The sequence below is a fragment of the Leptinotarsa decemlineata genome, unplaced genomic scaffold (assembly GCF_025532065.1).
Source record: "Leptinotarsa decemlineata unplaced genomic scaffold, Ldec_3_MD MMD2_P_RNA_scaffold_10, whole genome shotgun sequence".
NCBI lineage: Eukaryota > Metazoa > Arthropoda > Insecta > Coleoptera > Chrysomelidae > Leptinotarsa > Leptinotarsa decemlineata.
The window spans coordinates 472,542-492,834 of record NW_027412524.1 but is presented as its reverse complement, the minus strand read 5'-3'; the positions used below and the strand labels follow the sequence as shown (position 1 = coordinate 492,834).

The following is a 20,293-nucleotide window of genomic DNA, read 5'->3' as shown; positions in this document are numbered from 1 at the left end:
AAAACAGAACAGAATAAAAACTATGTTAAAGTTATAAAACATTACTTAAAATTATTAAAAAACTGAAGATCAAATAAAACATATTTAGATTGCGATTCTTTTCTAAACAAATACACTTATTATGATGAAAACCAACGGAAATTTCTTATAGAAATTGAACTTTTCTTGCTTTACCTTTGGCAAATTCATTAATTAGATTTTCAATATTCAGCTCCTTTAACAACTCAGATTCTATAGAAATAATAGCAAGATTTTCTAGCCGCTCCTGACCCATTCTAGATCTTAAGTAATTCTTAATTAGTTTAAGTTCAGAAAATGATCTCTAGGCTGAAGCTACAGAAATCGGTATAGTTAATAATATACGTAACGCAATAGTAATGTTTGGGAATGAGTGGGCCAAGTTATTTTTTGCAATGTAATTAAGTGTTTCTACTACAGATGTTACCTTTCCGTCGCAAATTTGTAGAAATTGTAATTCGGTTAAAAGTTCCGTTCCGTCTATGTCTCTCTCGTTTCGATATTTGTCAGTTAACGCTTCTTCAAGTTTTTTACAAAAAATTAAATTGATCTTCATCAGAATACTTGCCGAAATCCTCAGTATTCCACAAAAATTTGAAAACATTGGCATGGGAGTACAACAGCTCAAATCTCTCATTTACAGATGGAAGAGTAATATCTAGCATTCCAAAAAAACAGTTGACTTTGAATTTTAATTCTTGGTTTTCAATTGGCTGATCTTCACTTTCATAGGAAAATTGTTTTTTTATTCTTCGTGGCCGTAAGGTTTCTGCACTTTTGAATTTCGCATCTACGTCCAAGGCAGTTGCCAATTCTTTGGCATCTACCAGCATCTCACTGAAGCCTTCCTTCGCCACTTCGCCTTTCCGATAACGTTTTACAAGTTTAAACAAGAAAACTCTTGCCGGGAATGCGCGGCGCCTACACTTCTAGAGAAGACAAGTAAGTAGGTAGTTTAAATAGCATTAATTTCAAATTTCACCACCGGTCAGCATTGGTGAGTAATAAAATTTCACCATCGGTATTGGTAGAAACATTTTTTATGTTGATTTTTTGTAAAGTTTCAAAAAATCCTTAGTTTTGGATTGAATATTTATTCAATTTTACCAACTCAAAGGGCGCCTTTAACGCCTTGGCGCCGTCGTGCGCCGCACGACCTTGCCCATATGGACGGCGCGTCCCTGTTAATAATTCAATCATTCATCGCACCAATTTCAGATAACAAAAATAATCAAACAGAGCTAATATTAAAATTATGAGAAGTATTCTTTTCAAATTACTTTAAATCATACAAGATGTGTTATTATATCAAATATAAGATTTCTGAAATACGATATACAGGGTACACTTCAAAATTACTTTGAATCAAAAAAAATTGTTACCAAATCTTGGTAATCTCATTGAAGAATATTCGAAACTATCAACTCAGAATAGACATCATACTATAGGCCCCCCTTGCCGTAATGTAGGTTTCATAGATTAGCGAATAGGATTTCGCTCAACAACCAGTCGACCTGTGTTCAAACCTCTCTGAAACGAATTTCTTGCAATTTAAATTAAACCACCATGTTTTTTTGAACGACGTATTTTGAGACACCTGTATGAGTTTGAGTTACTGCACTATGTTTTTTTTAACGCTGAACTGTGTTTGTTAGACCCCTTTAAACAACCACGTTATTTTTCTTTTAACTATGAACTGTCAAACACACACTGCTTGGGTTAGCTTAAGCTGACCGTTTCTTTCATTCTGATTACTTAATCCAGAACGAAAATACATATCTACTACCTCTGTTTAAAAAATAATCTGTTTAAAATCTGTTTTTCCGTTAATCAGCTGTCGCTCCCGTACGAACGACAACTCTCAGAAGTTGAGAAACTTGTGCGAGCTAAGGAATAACGAGGTCTTGCCTTTTAACGTGTGATTCCTAACATGGTTGCAGAATCATCCCAGCTTCAACCAGATGAATTCTCTCGAGAAAAATATCTGCTCGAGGCAGGAATCGAATCCACGGTCTTCCGATCGTGAGTCGGGCGCACTACCACCGCTGCCAATTCCACAACAATTCTGTGGAACAAGACATCATATTATACCTTGCCGTAACGTAGGTTAAATAATATACTCACAAGCGGCATATCTCTACTTCTGGCAATATATCTTCTCTTTATCTCTTTCAGTATCCTGTTTCACATATAGTAAGGGGGCATACTTGAAGACTAGCTGGAAATCAAATAATTTTGAAGATCAATTCGTTCAGGCCAGTCTCAACTCACATACACTGTACTGACACTGACACCTATCAGAAAACAATAACTACCCTGGCTGATACCACGAAGGGCGTTGAATTATAGCTGACAGGTGTCAGTGAGGATTTTTAAGAGAAGTAATTTCTGAATATGCTGTTGGCGGTACAACTGCCGGAATCAATTTTCAATTATTAAAACGAGTACACTTGATTTAGGGCTATTTGGCCTCTCGTCAGTGCAAGGTAGTGTTCATCATCAACATGAAGTTGATGATTTCCCCAAATAAAAAACTTCACATATAGTAAAAGAGCATACTTGAAGATTGGCTGTAATTACTTCTGTGAATGATTCTGCACTGACACCTTTCGAATATAATTTAACGCCATTCGTGGTATTAGCCAGAGAAGGAGTTGTTTCCTGATAGATGTCAGTCCATTAACCTACATTGTACGTGAGTTCAGACTGGCTTGAACAAATTGCTTCTTAGATGATTTGATTTACAGTCTTCAAGTATGCCCCCTTACCATATGTGAAGTTGTTTCCTTACACGAGGAACTATGGGCAAATGGGGCGATGAAAAATATGAAAAAAACTCGATTTTCCAAATATGGGAAATCATTGACTTCATGTTGATGATGGACACTAACTTGCACGGACGAGAGATCACATATCTCGAAACCGGTCTGCAAGTGTGCCCGTTTCAATAATTGAAAATCGATTCCGGCAGTGTATCGCTCACAGCATATGCAGGAATTACTTCTGAAGAATCCTGATGACACCTGTCGGATATAAACTAACGCATTCGTCGTCTTGGTACTTGCTTTCTGATAGTTGTCAGTTCATTAACCTTCCGTGTAGGCGAGTTGAGGCGGGCCTTAACAGCCATTCAAACGATAAGGGAAACATTTTTGTCTTGTGAAATTTCAATATTTTTCTTGAAAGTATACGGTCTGGGTCTCCTAACTGTATGTCATAAAACGGTACTAATGCATTTTCTATAGTGTGGTAGTGGGTTTTTTCAAATACCCATTTATAATCTATGAAAAGAGCAGGCCCAGCCAAACGCTCGGTTCCTCCTGCCACTCTTAATTTTGTACAGCCTTGACTCCGCCTAATTATTTCCTTATGACTATCCGTCCTATAAAGTAACTCACAATTATCATGCGAAATTGTTGGTTTTGGAATAAAATATAATCATTAATTTCAGTCGGTACACCGATCGTGAGTTAAACATTGGTTCTTCGAGCCGGATATATCAAAATTGCGAAGATTTTCAGTGCTAGTGTTTTTTGTTTGATGCATCGCAATCGGTCACTGACTCTAGTCAGTGCGGGTTCTGTAAGATATAAATGGAGATTCAAGAATTCATCCACTCTTCCTATTTGCGGTCCGGATATCAGCCCATCCAATGGAATTAGCCGTTCCTATTCGATCGCCATTTTCCATTGAAGAAGCTGCTGTTCCCGTAAGGCATCCAGTTTTCAGATTCCGTCGCCACGAATACGTACTGTTCTTCCACTCGGTATCATCAAGTCAATTTTTTGCCCCTTTATTCCCTATATATCTAATTACCTTCTGATTCATAATTTGTCTGTATTTTTTGTATTGATGAAGTCAATTTGTTTAATTGCATTTCTTGAGTATAAAAATGTCCGATTAATAAAAACAAAAAAGCTTTGATCGGTGCGGGTACCAAACGTTCTTTACTTTATTCAAACTTCTCAACCTTGAAGGAGGCTTAACGACATAGAGGAAGTGCGTGATAGATTCTCGTCATATCAAGACTTCCATATGTTGCGTATATCTAAGCTAGCTTAGTTGAATGCGTAGTTGGACAACAAAAATTCAGCTTCTTTGAACTTCTTCCTAACTAGTGTTCCTCCCTGTGGATGATCACAACTTGAGACCACTTGATGTTTCTTATTTTGATTCCTCATGACTCTAGTGGATCGTATTTCAGGCTCTGTAATACAAAAGAAGGTCTCGAGAAGGAACCAGGCATCATCAGAAAAGATCTTCAACGAAATAGTTACTCCAGAGTGATGGTAAAACATTCAGATGGAAGACAGCAAGAGCCTCGCAAGGAAGAGAGCCGTCACAACCAGTGCTTCCACTTCCCTATGTCAGAGGATTGTTGAAAAATATAAGAAGAATCGAGTCCAAATACATCATAAGAACCTGCCTCAGATCCGGAAACACTATCATAGTAGCCTCACGGAAACCAGGCCACTAAACGCGGATTGCGTTTCCAGGATTTCCATTTACCGAATACCCTATGACTGAGGAAAATTCTATATCAGTGAAACTGAAGGTCATTGAGAGTCGGTATTGTCAAACACAAGAGAAAGACATCACGAGGAGAAACCAGCAAATCGGAAATAGCAGAGCATGTTTGGAGTTATCAACATAACATCAAGTGGTTCCAAGCTAAGATCATCCACAGGGTGGTTTGAGAGGAAGTTCAAAGAAGCTGCATATATGTTGTCCAATGAAGCACTCAGTCAAGCTAGCGTAGAGATACACAACATATGGAAACCCGTAATCAAGCGGAAGACGGTCAACTACCACCAAACGGTCAACTCTCGCCAAACGAAGAGCGAAGTGAGGTGAGAGGACACAGCTGAAAGCGCTCGAATGATCAGTCATCACCCGAAGACGAAACATCGTGAAGTAACCAGATTTGAAATCTTTTTGAATTTTTTTATATATTTTTCACATTTATTTATATTTCTTTGTATTTTTTATATTATTTTTCAGTTTTTTGCTCATTTTTGCATTCATTTCCATTAATCTTCAATGTGTGGGTATTTTCATTTTTATCTTGATTATTTCATTTTATCGTATTTCCATTTCACGTTTAATTGCTTATTTATGAATATTTCAGCTGTTCATTCTATGTTCATTTCGCATAGGTTAAGTCTGTGATAGGTGACTGACTGACATCACCCGAAGACGATTGTAGATACCAACAATCGAAACGTCGTGAACTAACGTGACTTGGAATCTCTACACTTTTTATTTTTTATTATTTTCTTTTTTCATTCCTTTAATTTTATTTATTCAATTATTATATTTTTACTTGTAGGTTATTTCACTATCATTTCATTTCAGGTTTATTGTTGCTTAATATAATTGTTATTTTCAACTATTCTTTTTTAATTATTCTTTTTTACTTGTTTCAGGGATTTCAAATCATTTTATATAGTAGACAATGGAAGTCCGAACTAGTGAAACTCATCACGAAACATTGTCAATCACCTTCAAACAAGCACATCTTCTGGTTCCAATTCTACAAGGAATCTCAATAAATGAGTGTGATTGTGGCAACAATTTTTGAATTTGATTGTTTCAATATTTTTTTCTGGAATTCTGTATGGGTGACAAGAAAACGGTGTTCTCTATATCGATCTACCAAAGATTCTACAAGAGTTCTGTAATTTTTATGAATGCACATCTTCTGGTTACAATTCTCAAAGGAATCTGAAAAAATGTGTCTGATTGTTACAACATTTTTTCTTGGAAATCTGTATGGGTGACAAGATAACTGATATCACTACGTCAATCTATCCGAGATCCTATGAGACTTGTTCGATTTTTATGCACGCATATCATCTGGTTTCAATTCTACAAGGGGCTTAAAAAGTGAGTCTGATTGTTGCAACAATTTTTTTCTCGAAATCTGTATAGGTGACAAGAAAAAGGTTTACATTATATTGATGTACTCAAGTTTCTATCAGAGTTGTTTGATTTTTATGAACGCACATTGTCTGGTTCCAATTCTACAAGGAATCTCATAAAATGAATCTGATTGTTGCAACAATTTTTTCCTCAAAATCTGTATGGGTGACAAGAAAACGTTTTCCATTATATCGATCCACCTGAGATTCTATAAGAGTTGTGTAATTTTCATGAACGCACATCGTCCGGTTCCAATTCTACAGGGTGTTTTTAAAAGTGGGTCTGATTGTTTCAATATTTTTTTCTGGAAATCTGTATGGGTGACAAAAAAATGGTTCTCACCATATCGATCTACCCAAGATTCTATAAGAGTTGTGTAATTTTCATGAACGCACATAATCCGGTTCCAAATCTACAAGGTGTTTTTAAAAGTGAGTCTGATTATTTCAATATTTTTTTCTGAAAATCTGTATGGGTGACAAGAAAATGGTTTTCACTGTATCAATTTACCTGAGATTCTATAAGAGTTGTGTGATTTTCATGAACGCACATAATACGGTTCCAATTCTACAAGGTGTTTTAGAAAGTGACTCTGATTGTTGCAACAATTTTTTTCTGGAAATCTGTATGGGTGACAAAAAAACGGTTTTCACTATATCGATTTACCCATGATTCTATATCAGTTGTGTAATTTTCATTAACGCACATCTTCTGGTTCCAATTCTACAAGGAATCTCAAAAAATGAGTCTGATTGTTGCAACAATTTTTTTCTCAAAATCTGTATGGGTGACAAGAAAACTGTTCTCACCATATCGATTCACCTAAGATTCTATGAGAGTTATGTAATTTTCATGGACGCACATCTTCTGATTCCAATTCTACAAGGAATCTCAAAAAATGAATCTGATTTTTTCAACATTTTTGTTTCAGCAATCTGTTTGGGTGACATAAAAATTGTTATCACTACGTCAATCTACCCGAGATTTCATATGATTTTTTCGATTTTTATGCATGCACATCATCTGGTTTCAATTCTACAAGGGGTTTCAAAAAGATTAGTCTGATCGTTTCATAAATTTTATTCTCGAAATCTGTATGGGTGACAAGAAAACGGTTTTCACCGTGTTATCTATCCAAGATTCTATGAGAGTTGTGTGATTTTCCTGAACGCACATCTTCTGGTTTCAATTCTACAAAGAATCTCAAAAAATGAGTCTGATTGTTTCAATATTTTTGTTTTCCAAATCAGTTCGGGTGACAAGAAAATTGTTATCAATACGTCAATCTACCCAAGATTCCATAAGACTTGTTCGATTTTCATGCACGCACATCATCTGGTTTCAATTCTACAAGGGGTTTCAAAAAGATTAGTCTGATCGTTTCAACAATTTTATTTTCGAAATCTGTATGGGTGACAAGAAAACGGTTTTCACTGTGTTGATCTACCCAAGATTCTATAGGAGTTGTGTGATTTCCATGAATACAAGGAATCTCAAAAAATGAGTCTGATTGTTTCAACAATTTCTTTTTCGAAATCTGTTCGGATGACAAGAAATCTGTTATCACCAAGTTAATCTACTCAAGAAACTATGGAAATTGTGTGATTTTGATGGGCGCATATCATCGGATATTATTTCTATATGGGGTATTGGAAAGTAAGTCTAATATTTCCAATTTAATTTTTCCCTAAATCTGTATTGTTGATAAGAAAACGATTATCAACGCGTCAATCTACTCAAGATTCAATTAAAAAGTTAAACACCAAATAGTTTTAATAATTCCACGTTCAACCTATAGTGAATAAGTATTTCCAGCCACAGATTTTAGTACGGGTGCTAATAATTTCGTATCCCAACCACATATTTTTATTTTTCTCTACGTCAGCATGTGTGGCCAGAAATCTGTGGATAACTTCACGCTAATCCTAATTATGTATCACTGCAACCTTTTCAGTACATTGAACTGTTTGCAGTTCAAATATATAACAATTATATAATAAGTGATGAGCAACCAATTTTGTATAACCCCGATTATGACGAGTTTATTAGTGTGCATGTACTCTCCGATGTAAGATGTCAACTTGAATACGAATAAAACGAAACTCTTGGTAATGACTGGTTTCAATTGAACTACCTGAAAGAACCAACATTTCATGGCGATTCTGCCAGTCCAGTCCGACTAGTGTGAAGAGAAAAAATCAAATAGTTAAAAATGTGTGGATCAAAAGTTACAAACGAGGAAAGACTGCAGATACAAACTACTGGCACAGTATCAAATAATGCAAATCAATCCAGTTCCAACGAATTCATACACACCGAGAGAATAATAATTCCAATTTCAATATTCATTGCAATTGTTATTATTTATTTTATATGGAGGGAAATGCGAGATGGTATGAAAAAATCAATGGAACGACAAATCGCGTTAAGCGAACTCCGAAGGTCTCGTGAGGTATTAATTTCAACTGAAAAGGAGAATATCAGAATACGGTAGTATCCAGGGCCCATGAATAGCAAAGATATTCTGAAGGAATTCACAGGAGCTGAAGAATAACTGGTGAAAGTTGAAGACAATCTTCACAAAGACGGTGTCAGAGGTTAGAAAATGTTAATTCACTTATTAATGAATCAGTTCATAAGTTTAATAGTAGTGGGCCAACTAAGGACGAAATCACTCAATTACATAGGTTAGAAAGAGTATCAACTAGACAAAAGAATATTTTGGATGATAGGATCAGTTCAGTTAGAAAAATAGGTATTAGCACTAATATAGATATAGATATAATCAAAGAGATAATCATGAGTGAAGACAAATTCGATTTCAAAACAGCAGCTAACTTACTGCCAAAATTAAATGGCACAATAGAGGGAATTGATTAATATGAACCTACGTTGGATACGTTAGGCAAACAGTCTTTAGTAAATTATGTTCTTTAAGCTTGCATGTCTCACAGAGATAAAATTCGAATGAAAAACAATTATACCACCCACGCAAATTAATTATAAGATTTGAAAACTAACTTTTTGCCAAAGCAATCAGCTCCAACACTTTCGGCTAAATTACAAAATATAAAACAAGGTAACTCAAGTATCGATGAATACGGAAGATCAATAGAAACACTAATGTCAGATCTTACTTTAGCTCAGGTAAGTGACAACACAGATTCCATTGAAATTTTCAGGAAAGAGAATGAAAAACTAGTAATTGACGTTTTCTCAAAAGGTATACAAAATATAGATCTTGGAATTATTATAAAAGCTCGCAATTACAACACACTGACAGATGCATATTATGGAGCAAAAGACGAGTTCACACAAGATAACCATCAACCAACGACTATGTTTCACATTCGAAATAAACAAAACCATCATTTTGAAAATTTTAACAATAGGTATAGGGAGCAAAATAGGTATCGTAACAATTCGAACAGACATAACAATACAAGGTACATCCAAAACAACAAATTCCGAGGGAGATTTAATTGTGTTAACATGTCTGTTACTCTATGAACAACTCTATGAATAGAAATCGTTTCTCTCAAAACTCACCAAATCACCATCCTCAACAAAATCAAAATACTATGAGAGACAACAGAAGACAAAATATATTTTTAGTAAACAGTGTAGAAAACGAGGAATCAAACCAAACAGCTCACAAGAGCAAATATTTTTTCGAAGCCAATAGTCTGAAAAATTATACTAATTTTAATATACACGGATTAAACTATATTAGATTCAATTACAATAATCAGGAAATTTATTTACTTCTCGACTCAGGTGCATCGATTAGCGCACTTTTCCACAAACATGTAAACAGACACTTGTCTACAATGGATTATTCAGACACAATAAAAATCGAAGGAATTTCAGGGTCAACAAATACGCTTGGGTCATTATACTTACCTTGACAAGTCGGTAAAAATGAGTTCACATATAAATAGAGACCTAGTATTAATATTATTAAATTTTTTATAATAGAATCATTTGACACTATCTTACAAGGAATTTTAGGTATAGAGATTTTCAAAAAAATACTCGGCAATCATAGATAATGAAAATTTTCAATTTTCTTTCACAGTACATGGGAATAAATTAACAGTTCCAATAGAGTCCAACTTCAGTAAAAATACTACTATTCTCCCGCACTGTAAAATAATTAAGTACTTCAAGATAAACAAAAATTTCGAATGCATAGTATTTCCACAAGAAATAGCCAGTTCTTTGTTGCTGGATCTACTTCAAAACCGGTAAACGGAAATGAGATTCCTGTAAAAATTCTGAACGCCCGAGAAGAACCAGTAGAAATTATGAATTTTTCACCGAAAATTGCTGACGCTAAATTGTTCAAAATCATTTCTTACAAGGATATGAATATCTCATACGTTCAACGAGTGGAAGAAGTTTTTAAATCAATTTGTAAATACGGACCAGTGATATACTTTCAGTAACTAACATTTATATAAACATTCAATTCAACTCAAAGAAAACACAACCCCCGTATATAAAAAACCATACTTTTTATATTTAAATGAGACAGATTCTTGCTCAGAATTATATCTTCGAGAGATGTTAAAAGACTGTCAAAAATTGTCCGAGCAAGAAAATATTCCAGAAATAATAATCGATAAAAATAAAAATTCATCTGCAGATATAAGTAAATATATTTCAAAAATCTTCATGAAGTCGAAAACAAAAATTACATTCATAAATAACTGCCAAATCATTAACGATTCAACAACTAGACAATTAATTTTAAATGATTTCCACATTCTACATACAGGAGGTCACGCAGGTATCAATAGAATGTAACAACATCAAAAGGTATTACAATTGGAAGGGACTGTATAATGACGTAGAAACATTTTTGTAAAAATCTGCTATGATTGCCAAAGATACAAACACTCTAAACCATTAATAGAACCCCTAAATATAACAGAAAATTGAAGGGGTTATATTTTTAGGAGTGATTAATTTTTGGGAAAGAAAGTTTTTGGCTTTCTACTACTCCATCTTGATACAAATAAAGGATGAGGGAATCTTCCAAAGGAAGGAAAAAAGTAATCAATTTGAAAATGAATAACTCTTAACATGGATGTGTAGATCATGCAAATTGGTGACACGTGTGAACCATTGTATTCGTGCTAGTGTAGTGATGTTTGCAGTATGCTGTGGAAAGTCCGTTGTATGTAGAGCCATTATGATTCGAAAGTGCATATAGATTATAACGATAAAAAGTCATATTATCTGCTGCATAATCGGTCATATCTAATCCATCTAGTGGAAATTCGATGGTAACATTCAATTTGCCTTTTCTTTCCGTTGGAGAGAATTTTTTGAAATTAATTACTATAATTCGGAAAAACTTAAGAATCGATAAAAATAGCAGTTGCACTGCTGGAATCAGACGTTGCGGCGAGGTGTGAACTTGCAACTGTGTCTATGTAGGTGAAGTTCCAAACCAGAGGTTTCCCAAATTTTCATGGAATGAGACTTATCTCGTCTGAACGCTTTCCATCATCTTAACAGACACCAAGGGATTTATGAGCTACAGTGGCTAAAGCTCTCTTTGTAAGATCATTAATGGAATGATATCTTGAAAATCTGCCAGAACTAAATTTACAACTTATGCCGTGGTAACCAGGGAAAGAGCATTTAGCCAGGCACCAGGCAAAGCTTTGAGTCCAGCCATTTAAATATCGAAACATTCAGCTAATTCAAGAAGTTGAATATGAACCAAATCTATCATTGGATAATCCCAGGCTTTCTGATACGTTCTATTTTCAGGAAGGGTGTTTTTCGTTCGAAGTAACCATTTATTTTCCCTATCCAATAGGTAATAGATATTTCAGACAAAGATTTGGAAAGAATGGAGTTGATCAAATGACGAGAACTGTAATAAGAGGAAATAAAAGTTGGCAGTGAGAGGGACGAAACTAATCGAATAACTGAGTTAACTGGGGAAGTAACTTGAGACTCCAAGTGATTCTTGGAATTTGTTCGAACTATATAAATTAAATATACACAAAAAACTCCGCAGAGTTTGTTCTCATCAATTCGACAAATTTATTTTCCCAGCTTTATCAATGGTTGGGTCCTTGTATTTTTTTGTATTTTTGCAAAGCTGGGTGGCGCCCACTTCGGTGTTGATTTGAATTCGATGAAAAGAAATTTTCAACAAACCCATAGTGCCCATAGTGTCTTTTGATTATTTTATTGTCAATCGTAAAATCGATGTATGAAAAATCAGTACGTTATTTCGAGTTGTCCGCCATTTTGTATTGAGAGACGGTATATTTGTTCGGATCGTTTTTAGCAAATCCATACCCATATTTTTATAGTACGCTATTTCGGGTTTTCCGCCATATTGAATTTATAGTGATGTCATGTTGTTTTTCGTATTTTTTTCGGCAAACCCTGGAAGGGCATAAAATAATACTATGTTGAGTGGTAGTACGCCCTGTTGCATTTAGAGTCATGTTATTTTTCGTATTCTTCACTTGTGCATTACATATTACAATGCTTAATAAACTGCTGTGTTATCTTGGGCGGTCCACCATATTGGATGTAAAATGGCGTCACTCAGAGAATCTGTTTAAATCTGTTTTTCCGTTAATCAGCTGTCGCCCCCATATGAACGACAACTCCCAAAAGTTGAGAAACTTGTGCGAGCTAAGGACTAACGAGGTCTTACCTTTTAACGTGTGATTCCTAACATGCATTATCATCCAAACATATGCAGAATTCTAGCTCAATTGGCAAAGGTTAACCGCTCCAAAATGAAGTTTCAAGATTTGACCCGAATTAATATATATACAAAAAAACTTGTAAAAAGGTCACTTGTTTCGAATATTTATACTTGTGCTTGTGAAAAATTCTGAATTTTAATACTTGATACGTTTCCTGAAATTTGTAAGTTATTACTCACCTACAATTGTCCGCTATCTGGACCGTTCCACCACCCGATTGACATGTGTTACCTAATGTGTTACTATCCGATTTTACTTCTTTATTCTGTATGAAATCACATGTTGATGTGTTTTTATTCAGAAACGTATCAGGCGGACATGTAATCAACAATGGTGTTTTGTAAGGAATCGTTCGACAGAAAGTATGGTCGTTTAAAATAATTTCTGTTGGTAAAATTGGATCCACATCAGTAATTGTGTAGGATTTGACACATGGCAAAAGCACTGAAATTGAAAAACAAAAAAAAATTCGTTTGAGTTAAATTTACCTGAAGGCATACTTTGAATTGTAAAATTCAAAAATATGTATTTTGTAAGATGAAAAAAAAATTTACAAATCATGTCATTTAAATTTTGTGGCACCATAGATATAATTTCACATTTTCTATTCAACATTCAAAAGGACAACAGAAAAAAATTGTTCCATAATATTTAGTGATAATTCAAATGTCATACTCAGAAAACGTAGCCTCAAACTTTCAAATATTTGTTGTTTTTCACCCATTGTGAAATTAGTTTGCATCACCTTTAAAATCCCCAATTCTAGAAGATACGAAAATGACTGAACAATTCAAAACTAACCTTAGAGTAGGTAAACTGCCTATCAAAGTCATGTATTATTGTAGTGAATTCCGCAATTGATATGATTTTACATGTGAGTTCATAGACATTTCCGTTTAAATCAGAGAATATCAAACTTTTTTGTATTTTTTAGTATTGTGGTGTTACTATTGCTGTCAAATCAATCTAAACTTCTTTCATCAGTTTCTGTAGACAATAATACAATTGATGAATGTGAATATAACACCGTGAAGTAATATAGCTAGCTGTAAGTCCCATGCTTTTTCTTATGGCGATTCATTCTGGCGATTTTACGACTTCCGATCTGAATCTGGTAGAATACCCAACTCGAGGTAGGTGTGACGTAGTCGTCCCCACTACTCATCCACTTTTACCGTCATCCAGTAGACCAATCAGAAGCTACCGCGCGTAGAGCACAGTAGAGAGAAAAGGCCGGTACGAGAACACTTCAAGGTGGCGCGTCGTTGGTAAGTGTTTCGGAGAGACTTTGGCGACTGGGAGAGAGAATTGATGCAGGAAAAGATGGAATAAGTATCGGGGAAATATGATTCACTGTCAGAAGTTCTTCCTGATCTTTGAATGAATGATTCGCCCTTATATAAGAACAAATGTAGTTGTGATTATTCTATCTCGAAATGCAGCTTTGATTCCCCTTAGGGCACACAAAAAAGCCTCTTTGAGGCATCATAACTTACTGCACTTTGATAAACCCAAACAAAGTCAAATTTATGCAAACGATATATCTTTACCCTCTTCCTCATTAGAACAATCTGCCACTAATCCTCTCACTCATACAAGTTTTCTCTCCACAACCCTCGTCAATGTATCGGCTGAAAGTGGCAAATGTCTAATTGCTAGAGTCATCCCCAGTAGTTGGTCAATTCACTTTCATATCTAGTAAATTTGTAGTTTATGTCTTGGAATTGGAAATATCAATCCTCAATTCAATCAAGTAATTTCCTTTACTATAAAACCAATAAATAAACCACAACTCAGTTTTACCTTGGACCTCGTTATCCAAACATTTGTCCGGCATAGCTGAACATATCATTCATTGTCAGAAGTTTCTATCCTTATCTCCGAATGAACGATTTATTCTTAAAAAGAAAACAAATGGTGTTCTGATTGTTTGGGTTCGAAACAATCTGCTTCAAAATTCACCTTTGATGCCCTCTTTGAAAAAAGGCATACCGTTGTCGACATTTCGAAAGATAAATTCTAGAAATTCTAGAATTTAGAGATGGCAGATCCTCTTTTCAATATTTCACAGCCCGTTAATATGATTTTGGGAGGTGATACATTCGGTTCCATTCCAAGATGATATATTATGAATAGTACAGTGGATAATCCTGTTGTGATTGACGCAATTCGAATTCTGGAAGGTTTCTGGTATTTTTACTTTCAAGATTTCAAATTCTCAATTTGAAAATTCTCGAGACTAAAAAGATTTTTTTTCTCGAACAATGGCTTTCAAAAATGAAACAATTAGTGGACATAACACTCCAAAAAGGGGGGCAAACCGCGGACACGTGTTTCTGGCTATTGGCCTCATCAGCGCGGTGCAGCCAAGTGTAAAGGTGGGCAACACTTGTTTGCCGAAAGCAGGAAAACAACACATATGCACGGAGTCAACAACAGGAGCCAACCGCACATTTGTGGTTCCAGTTAGAAGACCTAGAATTCCCAGGCTACATCTAACATGACCACGTAGGCAGCTATAGCTACCTGCGTGACATGTTTCATTTTTGATTTGTACATCATACACACTCGATAAAATCTTTGTATGTATTTATATCTTGGACCCGGATGTCACGCAGGTAGCTATAGCTGCCTACGTGGTCATGTTAGATGTAGCCTGGGAATTCTAGGTCTTCTAACTGGAACCACAAATGTGCGGTTGGCTCCTGTTGTTGACTCCGTGCATATGTGTTGTTTCCTGCTTTCGGCAAACAAGTGTTGCCCACCTTTACACTTGGCTGCACCGCGCTGATGAGGCCAATAGCCAGAAACACGTGTCCGCGGTTTGCCCCCCTTTTTGGAGTGTTATGTCCACTAATTGTTTCATTTTTGATTTGTACATCATACACACTCGATAAAATCTTTGTATGTATTTATATCTTGGACCCGGATGTCACGCAGGTAGCTATAGCTGCCTACGTGGTCATGTTAGATGTAGCCTGGGAATTCTAGGTATTCTAACTGGAACCACAAATGTGCGGTTGGCTCCTGTTGTTGACTCCGTGCATATGTGTTGTTTCCTGCTTTCGGCAAACAAGTGTTGCCCACCTTTACACTTGGCTGCACCGCGCTGATGAGGCCAATAGCCAGAAACACGTGTCCGCGGTTTGCCCCCCTTTTTGGAGTGTTATGTCCACTAATTGTTTCATTTTTGATTTATATATATATATATATATATATATATGTATATATATATATATATATATATATATATATATATATATATATATATATATATATATATATATATATATATATATATATATATATATATATATATATCAGATTTAGCACATTTGATTCCAAAAAGAGCCAAATCACTTAAAAACCTTCCGTGAAAGTATCTATGAAATAGTGACAAATCTCCAACCTTTTTTCTATATTACAAGTGATGTTCATGTCTCCAATCAGGTGGATGGCTTTGTTCTGAATGGAATCCAGCAGCTCTAGAATATGCATAGGAGTGGAGCTACATACATGAAAACAATACTTCAAAGAAGGTCTGATTTGACCTTTATGAAGCATCAAAAGTTTCTGAGGTATGAACAGTTTTCTAGTTCGGAACACTGTTCCAAGCTTTTGAGGAGCAATCATTGCAATTCCAGCAACTTGATTGTCCAAAACATATTGGTGCCCATAGAAACAGAAAGGGGAATTGTCTGTCCTGACATCATTATATCCGGTTCGGAGTCATTGATCTTTTTGGAGAAAACCGATGTTGGGTTTTCGTGTCATTGAATTGAACGTGGTTACTTCCACTTCAATTCGATCCTCATTAAGATATGCAATCTCCTGCTGCCGGTGAAGATGTGCATCCGCAGTCGATGTCCTGGAATCTACATGGAAGTTATTTATATACAAAAAAGAGGGTTGGAGACAATACGGATCCCTGAGAAACAACAGCGTTGACAGTAAAAGTATTCGAGAGATATCAAGGAAACGTTCCTTCAGGAAGCTGGAGAGCCATACACATAAATGATTCGACATGTTATAGCATCGAAGTTTGGCCAGCAAACCCTCATGCCACACACGGTTAAAGGCTTAAGAACAGCTCTTGACTTTCCATGTTCCTCGATGGCATCATTCCAAATATTGGTGACGATAGAAGGTCGCCTGTTTGTTTTTGTTTCCGAATTCCAAAAGTCATATTTGATTGCTCGAAATGTTAAAGCTTTCCAATTACTTGAGAATATGAGGCTTTCTGTATGATTTTTTTATATCACTGATAAAAAACCGGCTGGTTAATTGGAAAATTCGCCTTACGAGACGTCGAAAAGTAATTTCCGGCATTGTGGATTCTCGTTTGGGAATAGTGAGTGGCGTCGTTCCCAGAAAATTGACTGTGAAATGGGATGCAAATGAATCAGCTAGTTGATTTTTTCTATAACTGCTGTTGCAATTGAACCATCCAATTGTTATAGTGGTGGAATTGTGCTTTAGCTACCGACCAGAAGAATCTAGACCCGTTGCAAGCAGTTTATTCCTAATTATCTGATCGTGAAGTTATTTGCTTGCATTTATTCTAAGTTTGCAGCTGGTGCGAGCATTAAAACCTCGTTCGGTTTTCGAGACGAGATTTCTAGAGGTAGCTTGTTCGCAATCGTTGTTGAACCAAGGTTTTCCGTAGAGGATCGTTTCATTGAAAAAGGAATATATGCATCTATGGATGATAGGATAACTTCAAAAGCAAAATTTGATGTATCATTAGGGATGAAACAAACATCTACCCAGGGGAAATTTCAGAAATGATCTTGAAGATCCTCCCATTCACCAGATCTGTATTGCCAAACTTTCCGTGGCTTAGATTGTGTCCCACATTCATCGGTAATTCACTCAACTATGAAATTAGTTTTAGTCGAAATATCCCCCATATCCCCATTCCTACGGCGGCTGTAAATTTCTAGATAGGTTGTTAGGTATAGATTCAGAAGACTAGCGTATTCTCCATCACGGGCAGGAATCCTGGTTGGCTTACTTATAATCTAAGTAAGTCCGCTGCTTATTGCAAAAGTCTTAGTTTCACGAACTTGCTCGTCGTTGATATTCAAAAATTGTAACCATTCGATATCGTGGATATTGAGGATATTTCAGCACTGGATTAATTGATTTGCAGAAAGTCAATGGTGTATACGCTATATTGTGTATCGTTTGGTGGTCGGTAAACGCAGCATATGAATTCAGTGATCTTCTGTGATATTATTTTAAACCACAATAAATGAAAGTTTTGAGGTTCCAGCATTTCCTCTCGTTGATAGGAAAAATCGCTTCAGATAAAAATTCATATTCCAAAATCACGTCTAAATCGAGAGTGGAAATCAGATATAGAAAATTGACGGGGTTTGTTGAAGCACTAACTTGGTTTCTGTGAGAGCAAGAATAAGGACTATTTGTTTGCAGATGTTGATGCACTGAGTTCATATTTGAGTTGATTCATCTGTCGCCCTTTCTTGGATAAAGTCACTCCCGCTCATTGGTATCACATAAAATTTGGAAATAATCCATCTGATCCAGCTTCTCGAAGTCTGTCACCAGATAATTCAATACATAATGAGTCATGTTCGGCGAGTTATGGTGATTGGTCCCTAGGAATGATTGAATTTTCCGAAATAAAATTTGAAAGTCAAAAGACTGTCTTAGGCAGAAATTCAACGATCAATTGTTTACATACTTAGATTTTTGGGCAAATCAAAGTATTACGTAAACCCTCCTGGTGAGACCGCTACTTCATCCGAAATGAACTCTTCTTTGAACCTCTTGATCAAACAGACCCAACTTCGGGCGATGTTTACCCCAACATCTACTCAAATTATTCAGAAAACCCACACTATTTGTCGATTCCGTAGGTATTATTAGGGTGGGCTTGTGAATTCGACGCTTTCCAGTGATCATCGTTTCGCCCAATTCGTTGTTGAATACACGCATTCTCATTTTTTACATCTACAGAATTTGCTCCTTCAACGCTATTGTATATTTTCTCCGAAGCGAACTATTGAAAAAGTAATATCGAATATCCCGCTGCATTGCGGTCCATGATTACCCGAAAGGGAAGGTACTCAGATATTTACTGTGATTCCGGGTCAAATTTCATTGGTGCTTCAAGGTATCTGTCTTCTATTATTGAATCTGTCGCTCTTGAGGAGTACATCAAATTCAATATAAACTTCCAAAAACTCACAATTCTGGTGGACTTTGGGAATCCGGAAAGAAGTCTTTCAAATCTCACCTGAATAGAGCAATAGAAAATCAGCTGATATGTTCGAAGAGCTGTATACAGTTCTTGTATTAAACTTTGCTAATTGAGTTCAGATCCGCGGAACCTGCAGGCTCCAGCTCATTTCATGATCTTGGAACCACCTGATACCCTGATCCAGAAATACCAAACATAAAATCAAATAGTTTGTCAGGCTGGCAGTTATTGCGAAACATGTATCAGTCATTTCGAAAAACATGTCACAGAGACTATCTTCATACTTTATAGTAGAGGAGCGAATGGATTACAATGGAACTTGATATTTTGAAAGATGATTCCACATCTCCTTTGAAATAGAATCGTAACAGAATAGTATTCATTCAACCTGACAACGGTGGTGTTACCAGTGTTGTTTCAGTTGAAATATGTAAGGATGTTTACACTCGGCCTGTTTGAAAAGTGTTCTTTTTGTCAAAGCAATGAATAATTTCATATTATATTTATATATAACATAGAAGAACATTTTATTAAAACAACGATAACAATATAATAAAAACAACAATAAAAATTAATTGGCGTTCCGGGACGACTTCATTGATTTATGTCGCATGAAAACCCGGAAAAACCTGCAGTTTTATTAATATATTGAAAATATATTACTGAAAGTATTTGTGTGTTACAAATTGGTCAATTGGTAATTGTGATTTTGCTTTTTTCTCTTTCATTCGATGAAGCGTTTTACATTTTGAGACAATTTCTCTAAAAATATATCATTTTCTCTATTTTCTATGGAGTTTCTATATATTGATTTGAAATCCCTGAAAGAATATGTAAAAAATTAAAAAAAAATTCAAAAGATTAACCGAAAAATAATAATTTTTAATAAACAAAAATACAGAGAATCATACATCGGTGAAACTAAGAGGTCATTAAAAGTTCGCATTGCTGAGCACAAGAAACACACACAGCGAGGAGAAACCAGCAAATCCGGAATAGCAGAGCATGTTTTGACTCATCACCATAATATCAAGTGAGCGGGCTCAAGCTGAAATCATCCACAAGGAGGAACACTGGTTTAGGAGAAAATTCAAAGAAGCCGCGTATATGTTGTCTAACAACGCATTTAGCCAAGTTAGCGTACAGATACGTAACATATGGAAACTTCTAATCAAGCGGATAACGACCAACTCCCGCCAAACAGTCATCTCCCGCTAAAACCAATGAAGCGGAGAGAGGGAAGAGGGTATGAGGAAGCACTCGCATGACCTATAAATAGTCAGATCTCTGAGGAATGAGTTCAGTTGTCACCCAAAAACGATTGTGGATACTAACAATCGAAACGTCGTGACGTAACTTGGTTTGGAATCTTTTAATTTTC

The 20,293-nt window shown here is 35.7% G+C and overlaps 1 protein-coding gene across 1 annotated transcript in view; it reads right to left on the bottom strand.

Annotated features, from left to right (window-relative positions):
- The window catches only part of LOC141487501 (uncharacterized), a 94,192-nt gene that overhangs the window by 53,158 nt on the left and 20,741 nt on the right, over window positions 1–20,293 (bottom strand). The window contains exon 2 of the mRNA XM_074186589.1: window positions 12,866–13,130. Coding sequence (XP_074042690.1) covers window positions 12,866–13,130 — 265 coding nt within the window. The remainder of the gene's footprint in view (window positions 1–12,865; window positions 13,131–20,293) is intronic.